Here is an 8,468-nt window from a genome sequence, read left to right on the forward strand (position 1 = left end):
CAGGAGAGCCATCTGGCACCCAAAGTAGCCTCTTGGGGCTGGCCCATAGTGCTTATGGGAGCTACACTATTTTGTGGATTCAGATCTTGAAAGCCATGTCACAGCATTTGATACAGGAATTAAAGGGTTTCATGGCAGAAGATGAGGAACTCTTTCTACCTTCTGAAGGAGGAAATGCTTTGAGAAGTTTTTGTGAATATCACTGCACCAAAAGGAAAGTATGCACGTGCTATGTGTGGTATTTTTGGTTTGCCTTTTTTTTCCCCCTTCTGTTTGTGAAAATAGAAAATACTTAGAAAAGAACAAAACTGATCAATGTTATGATGACATGGCACATTTCTGATCTATATTGAGATTTACTACTAGTCATATTTGACTTTCATTTTGGGTTCTGAAAGTGTCTAAAAATTAGTATTAAAAAGCCTCATAACAAACTTCTCAAGCAAGTTTATCTCAATTTTACAGGTAAGGAAACCAAGGAATAAAGAAATTAAATTATTTGCCACAAACAGTATAGTAAGTCAGTGGCAAAGTCATGAAGAGAATGAAATTCATGGTTATGGGTTAACTCTCTTTTCCTGCTAAGAAAATCGATCTTATCCCTAATGTGCTGTTTCATGCCACCTGTACTAAAGTTCATGAAAACTGGCCAGTTTGCACTGTTACAAAGCACATTTGCAAAGCCAATGATTTTTTTTTCTATATAAGCACAAAAATTCTACTTAAAGGGTTAATTATATTGCCGTGCTGGTAAACATTTTTACTTATTGCTGGTTAGACCTGTCTTTAGATACTGACTGGGACAGAAGAGACTGAGCTGGCCCTGGACTCCCTCGTCTTGGTGTTGGGCATGGATATAGTACAACAAGATACGCCCACAGTGGCCTCAGGCAGCTCATCTTCCTCTGTCCATTCATTGAGATCTGGGTTATAGCACTGAATGCATTTCTTGTACTTTTTCTCTATTTCATTCCAGCCACCCACTAAGTAAATTTTCCCGTTGAGGGTGGAGGCGCCAGCCGTGCTAACTCCGGTTTGAAGCGGCGCCACGTAATTCCACTGGCCCGTGTACGGGCTGTAACGCTCCACAGGGAGAACATCGACCCTCTCTGCTCGCCCCCCCAGCTGAGACCCCCCAATGACATAGACCCTCTCCAGGAGGGACACTGCGCAGTGCCAGCCCCTCGGGGTGCTGAGGCTGGCCTTGTCCTGCCAGCTATCTTTGCTGGGGTCGTACATGCACACCGAGCGAGAGTAAGCGTTATTGATGTAACCTCCCGTGACCAGGATCTGGCCATCCACCACGGCGCTGGCGTGGCAGCACCGCGGCACCTCCAGCGGGGCCTTCATCTGCCACTGGTTAGTTGCAGGCACGTAGCACTCGACAGAGGAGAGGCAGCCCTCGGAGTTGCGGCCTCCCACCGCGAAGAGGAGCCCATTGAACACGTTCAGGCTGAAGTGCGTGCGCCGCTGATTCATGTTTGCCAAGTGAATCCAGCTATTGAAACGAGGGTCATATCTGAAAGGATTCAAGAAAGAAGATAAGTCTTACTTACTGCTCTGCTAAATTATACAGGACTCCTATGCCGCTGCTGCAAGAGCAAAGTTGATAGAATTTTAGTTAGTTATTTTGCCTATTAAAAGTCAGCATAATGAAACTGGTATTCCTGATTAAATTTCAAAATAAATTTACCTTTTGATTGGAGAAAAAATATTTTTGTATCATTCAAACCTGGTATTATTTTAAAGAAGTAAATCTGATTCTTCTGTAATTTGATTTTGTACAATAATTTCATTAGAATACTGGGAAGAGAAAATTTCAAGATGCAACAGAAATTTTAGAAGTTCTTTTGCAATTCACACCCACAGCAAAGATATCTAAATTTACTCAGGGAGTTTTTAAAAACTTTTGGTTGTGATTTATACTTGCACCCTCTTTATGCTTTCTAAATGGTGAGTATGCTTACCCTGCCACTCCCATGGAGTAAGTTTTATGTGGAAAGAGCATCTGTGCTTCCTAACACCTTTGCTATCTGAAATAACATTCTTTGTCCTTGGCATTTAAATGGCCTACTTTGAAATAAGAAATGGCAAATTATGACTCCTGAAGATGCTACGTGAAGTACATTAGCGGACCCACACATTTCTGCTGCATGCTAAGGGGATCAGAGAGCCACATGAGAAAAAGACTATGGGAAAGTAAATACTAATTATCATTCAGCATTCAGCATTGTCATCTGCAAGTCCACAGACATACTGATGTGACTTGACATGCTCAAGGTCAAAGGCACAACGAGGATTCCCCCACCTACTCCCTGCAACCAAGGTCAGCACTGAGGACACAACTCCTTGTGACAACTTGAGGCATAGCTTAAGGGCAGAAGGTCAAGAGAGCAGATATTTTTCTGACAAAGTAGATTACACAATAAAATTGATTTAGAGAATGTTCCTCATTCATTAACTCCTGGTGTCCTCAGGAGAAGCAGACTGTTCCTTCTGGGAGCAGAAAAGGAAGCACTGGTAGGACTGTGGCTGTGTAATGCCATTGCATGTCCATAGTCTGTTAGTAGATAAAAGGCAGATAAAAATTTTCCCACCTCCAGCCTTTGCTTCAAGCTGCTGTGCACTGCCAGCCTTTAGGCTGAACTATTTAAAAACATGTGACATTGCATATTAGTGCATGCACTCTTCTGACCTTGCTATCACCAGTGCAGTCTCGGATGACTATAGATAGGAACTGCAAAATTTTAGAAGCAAGGTTTTATTTGGGGTACACTGTAAAAGACAGCCTTCAAGCAATGGTACCATTGTTTTTAAACTCCTGATGATAATAATTAAAAAAAGAGGACATGAAATTCAATACAAAAGCTGTTGAAAATATGGTGAATGAACAGAAAGTGAAGGCTATATCTAAAAGATGTTTTTCCAAATTTTCTGTGAGGCATCAAAAGGTTTTGAAAATTTGAGAAGTCTTCTTAGATCATCCCATGACTTCCTACTTATGTTCCTATCTATTTCCTTCACTTGGAATAAGTTTTCTTCAGTTTTTCCTCACTTCTCAGTGTGCATGTGTAACCATGGTGAAATTTTTTGCATAACTTCAGTTGTATATTTCTGTTCATTCGAAGTTTAATATAGAATAGCATCTATACCCCCCCTACATTGTCCCCTTTTTCTTTATCCAAGTGGTTCATGACACAAGCCAGGTTAGTTTATCTACCTGCCTTCTGTGGAACAGATACCTACATCCCTTTTAAAGAAATAGCAGTTACCTGCAGAAATTGCTGACTGCATGCTTGGCTTGGTTCCTGGCATCATTCTGGTCTTCCCCACCAGCCACATAGAGAAATCCATCCATCACTGTGACACACTGATTAAAACTTTTAGCAGGCATTTCACTTAGCTTCTTCCATCCGTTTTCAGGATCTCTGTACAAGATGTCTCTGCTAAGAGACTTTTCTGTTAAAGCAGGGCGTCCCCCAACAGTGACTAAGACTCTGAAACCTCCACGGATCCTTGTTCTTCTGGACTGAAGTGTATTCTGGTGATAGGGAAGCAAGTGATAGTTCATGGCATCCACCAGGAGCTTGTGGCAGTCTGCATCTTGCATCATTCTTGGCACAGTTTGAACATAATTGACAAGGTCTTGGGCCGAGATGGTACCAAAACGGATATTACTTAAGAGGTTGGCAGCAAACTTTACTCTTTTTTGGTCAAATTCCAGCCATTTTATTGCAATCTGGAATGCAACAATTTCAGAAGGCAACTGTAAGTCATCATCTGCAAGAAGTTCATTAATCTGATCAAAAGTAAGTTTTAGGAACTGATCAGTTTCTGAAAATTCAATGAAGTTGTCTCTAATAAATTTGTGCGCTGCTTCCTTGGTTGCTTTTAGTCCGTATGTTTCTGCAATATTTGCAATGTACATGCAGTTCTCAACACTGATTTCTTGGACTAGAAAATCACAGCACATCTTTGTAAGGGTGTGAATCTGTAGATAAATGGCTGTGGAAATAATACTACCTATTGTGTAAAGTGAGAGAGTAAGTTTTCCAGTGTAAGCATAGGTGATAACAGTAGCTAGACCCACTGGGGACACATCATTGAGGTCCACTCTTTGAGTGGACGGATCTTTCTTTAAGATGTTGTGAAAGTATTCACTGCTTGAAGCCATCACTACCTTATGAACATTGAAAGATTTGGTTTTGGTACTGATAGTCAAGTCACAAAGGAAATTTTCTTGTCTCATTTTGCTTAGACCTTCCAAGAGGTTTGGGCAGTATGATGGGTCAGAAACCTCAGATGAGATGCAGCTGAAACCATTTCCTCCTTCCAAGAGTCCATTCAAGCCATTTAGTTTACTGAGGGGGCTATCTTCCACAATGATAGTTGTTTCGTTGATATCTGCTTTGTTCTTTTTCACATTCTTCTTCTTGGGAGCCATGACTGCAATGAAATATTACAGCCAAGCACTTGCTAAAAATAAAATTAAACACCACAGTTGTGAAATTTAATAGCTAAGTGATTATGCAACAAATCTAACCTTTGTCAACACGTATAATGCCACAAAACCAAACACACAGGATAATCTGTCTTCCTAAGTTCTAGGTTGCAGCATGGCTGCTTATTAGTAACAATCAATACTCCAACTGTAAAGAATATACCTACAAGTAATTCAGTAATTCCTGTTTGTTTTAAATAACATGATCATAAATTAACATTCACCTATTATCACCACATTCAGAGAGTTAAATTCTCTAAATGGGTTTGCTAGAGTTTGTCATTAGAGAATGGCAAATCCATTCTCCAAATGGGTTTGCCAAATTTTACATTCTGGCAAACCCATTTAGAGAATTTAATTTTATATAATAAAGGTATATATTTATTTAGAATTTAACTTTATATAACAAATTTATATATTTATTTAAATTCGACAGGTTCTAGACCTGAATTCATTAGCCTGAAGCACAGGAAAAAAATGGGCCCCCAACTTCATTCATCCTTACTCGAGAGCTACAGACTTACAGGTGAGTTCAGAATTTGAGCAGGAAATATAAAGACTGGGAAAAATTATTTAAGAAACAAAAGCCAGATGAGACATAAAGAGAAAGAGGATTGTAATATGATGTCATATTGATTTCAGATTTAGGTCCTGCTTGAAACTACTTCCAGGTTTTTGTAACTTTTGGTTTTATAGACTGATAGTGTTCTATTTCCTGTGTCAGATGTGCAAATATTTTCTGCTCATAGCATAGTTGGATCGCTTTTCAGTATCAGTAATTTGAAATCTATAATCACACTTCTAGGATTTTGTGGAGATTTAGGAGAAGATGTCTAACTTCTATTTGAAAAATGTCACACAAACTCTATCAGGATGTGTTATTTTAAACAAGTTCTGCACATGGAAAGGTAAGAATCAGTCCCATTGTTATGTTAGAACACATGTTTAAATTATATATATCAGCTCTAGGCGAGCTCTCAATGAAACAAAGAGCCACTTTTTTGTCAGATGCAATGTGAGACAGCCCCTAGTAACAAAGGAGTTACTTTGAAAAAATATATGTATGTACAAATATACTTGAAGGAAAGCACCGATCTTCAATTACACAGTTCAAACAGAACTGTGGAGATCAGCATACAAATAGATTCAAATGCAGCATTTATCTCCAGTGTTGATTTTAGAACAATTAACACATGCTAATTTTCCTTGTGATCCTTGCAGTCATAAAAACATGAACATGAAAAAATGATGTTAATTAATTATAAACCAAATGACTGGTTTATTGCAGATAATTAAATCAAAAAAACTTCAGTAATATTTCAATCTAGAATCTCAGCACACCACTTCTTCTTTAAGCACAGAGCATGTAACAAAATGGTAATTTAATTATAGAAAGGAATGGTTGCTGCCTGTGAGCACCAGCAGTTTTGTGCTGCTGCTGGGTGCCGGCCATGTGCAGAGCAGGCGAGGAGAGGGCCATGTGTGCCCGGAGTGTCAGTGTCAGCCTGCGCTGACGCGAGCTGCGATCCCTGATATGCCACCGTGCCAGCGCAGGGGTCAGCTGCTGCCCGGCTCCCCCGCCCTGGCTGCATTCCAGGCCCGCATCTGTTGAGACCTATCAGAGTCACCTCCCAGAATAGCAACCTCCCAGCAGCTTGCCATTTTAAGACAGGTTCAGTTGAAGGTATAGCTGGTGTTTTAGTATACTTGGCTGTTTAACACAACTTTTGTTGCAAAAACACTATGATGTTGCAAGTGTCGCATATGTTTGTTGGCATGAAAAAGAAGCAAAACAAAACTTTTGGATAACTTTGTATGTTACACACATAGTTACAGCTTTGCTTATTAATAGTCACAATTTTAAAGTTGGAGAGGGCATATTCTTTTGGCAGCTTTATCTGTTGTTCTAAGTATTTTTAGAGGCTTGTAACTTAAAATTTTTAATATATGTAGCACTTAATGTTTATTGTCTCATTGCATCATTGCAGAGCTCATTTAAATACAACATTTTAAGCTCTCTGTTCAAAAATGCTCACTATCCAAAGTTTTTTCCTGAGAAATGCTTTTTCATCAGCAGAAATTTCACAAGATAGCTTAGTGTACTTGCACTGTAAGTGACAGGACATGCAAACCTACTGAAACAATTCAAACAATGCTATAAAACCAAGTTACTGAACTTTGAAAACACGGAGCGATTTGGTTTTCTATGATTGTTTGCTTTCACCTACTTTATTTTAGCTTAAGTACCAGTCATGCCAAAGGACACTTGGGGTCCCAAAACAATGCATTATACCAACCAGCCTCCCCCCTGCTTTAAAATGCCACCTTCTAAAAACTATCAAAGTGAGGAGTTAAAAACTTCTTACCCTCCTCAGAAAGATTACTGTTCCAGAGCTGTCCGTGAAAATGCCTCTTCCTTGGAAAACGTGAACACAAAAAGAGAGGAATTGTGGGGAAAAAGAGTGAGAAAGATCAGAGGCCACTTAAGTCCCAGCTCACTGGTTTTCAGTGAGGCACTTGGCTGTCACAGCGAGCAAGAGAGACCGGAGCCTGTGCTCGAGTGCTCTTTACAGTGACCCCTCCTCTCCATGCCTTGCTCCCTGCCTCTGCCCAGCCACAGGAGCTCAGCTTCCCTCTGCTGCCTGGCCACTGGAAATCAGGAGGACAAGCCTGGACCCTGCAAATGCACAGGTACACGGGAGAAAAGGGAGGGGAAGGTGAAGATAACTACAGCAGGTAATAACTGCCTCAGGTAAGCGTAGGGTGAACACTGGGAAAGCCCTATGGTTAGGGAAGGGCACAGGTTTAGACTGGACATAAGGAAGACACTTTATGATGAGGTGGTGAGGCACTGGAACAGGATCCACAGAGAAGTGGTGGAATCACCCCATTCCTGGAAATGTTCAAGGCCAGGTTGGACAGACCTTTAAAAATCTTTGTCTAGCAGAAGATGTCCCCTGGCAGGGGGGTTGGAGCTACATGGTCTTTGAAGGTCCTATCAAAACCCATTCTATGATTATTATTATTCTATGACCAAAAATAACCCACAGAAAACACCATGAAAATTCTGGCACTTTACACTTTCTTAGATTTTCCATGCTTTACTCCAGGCAGAGGAAAGGAGACCAGCTGATGGGGATTCAGTCATGTTCTGTTTTATGGAGTTAGGTCACTGCTTCCATAAAGACCTGCCTCAGCTTTCAAAGATTATGTCTCACATTCTGATGTATTTTCAGAGATGTGAACTTTGATCTTCTGTCTCTCATGTGTGTATCCTGACTTGGGGCTTATACCATACACTGGAATAATTTATGTCCGCATCCTTGCCAGGCAACCTCAGGAATAATATAAAGCCAAACCTCCATATCCCAGGAGAATTTCATCCCACAGGAGAGATAAAAAGAGTGCATGTGTCTGCATGGGAGGGGAAGAGTGCTGGGGGAAGTGGAAGTCTGAGAACAGGAAAACTTTCTCTTGGATGTGCTTTGTATAATGCTTAATCATACAGATTTATTTGGCTGCCTTCAGGCTCAGATGGGCTTTTACAACATCTGTTGCAAAGTAACACTTGTCATTTTGAACAAAAGGGCATCACTGTATGGGTGGAGCTACATCACAAGGTAAGAATGAAAAAACAGAATAGGAAATTAGAGTCAGTCAAATGTGTGAAATGAGAGTGGATGAGAGGGACATAAGGCTCAGCCCTCTCAACAGCAACAAGGTAACCAGCTTCCCTTTTGAAAAACAGGGCCACAGCTACAAAAAACTAAGGACAAAGCCTCATTTTCATAGAATCATGGAATACCAGGTTGGAGAGAATATCAAGGATCACCTGGTTCCAACTTTCTTGGCAAAATCATTGTCTTGACCACACAGCCCAGTACCCTCTTACAAATCTTAAAAGGGTCCAAGCTTGGGGAATCCACCACTTAGTTCCCTGGGGAGATTATATTCTCATTGTGAAAAT

The 8,468-nt window shown here is 40.5% G+C and overlaps 1 protein-coding gene across 1 annotated transcript; it reads right to left on the reverse strand.

Annotated features, from left to right (window-relative positions):
- Positions 1 to 786: 786 nt before the first annotated feature.
- KLHL31 (kelch like family member 31) lies at positions 787 to 4,444 on the reverse strand. The gene is made up of 2 exons (XM_058021302.1): positions 3,273 to 4,444; positions 787 to 1,519 (listed from the first exon to the last, which is right to left on the reverse strand). Exons 1-2 carry the CDS (start codon positions 4,442 to 4,444, stop codon positions 787 to 789), a joined length of 1,905 nt encoding a protein of 634 aa, XP_057877285.1.
- Positions 4,445 to 8,468: the final 4,024 nt, after the last annotated feature.

The sequence above is a fragment of the Melospiza georgiana genome, chromosome 3 (genome assembly GCF_028018845.1).
Source record: "Melospiza georgiana isolate bMelGeo1 chromosome 3, bMelGeo1.pri, whole genome shotgun sequence".
In the NCBI taxonomy this organism is placed as follows: domain Eukaryota; kingdom Metazoa; phylum Chordata; class Aves; order Passeriformes; family Passerellidae; genus Melospiza; species Melospiza georgiana.

Excerpts from the sequence above, each read along its gene's own strand:
- KLHL31 (XM_058021302.1), bottom strand. The coding sequence starts at position 4,444 with ATGGCTCCCAAGAAGAAGAATGTGAAAAAGAACAAAGCAGATATCAAC. Across the intron at positions 1,520-3,272 it reads GCAGTCAGCAATTTCTGCAG|ATATGACCCTCGTTTCAATA; the intron begins GTAACTGCTATT and ends GAATCCTTTCAG.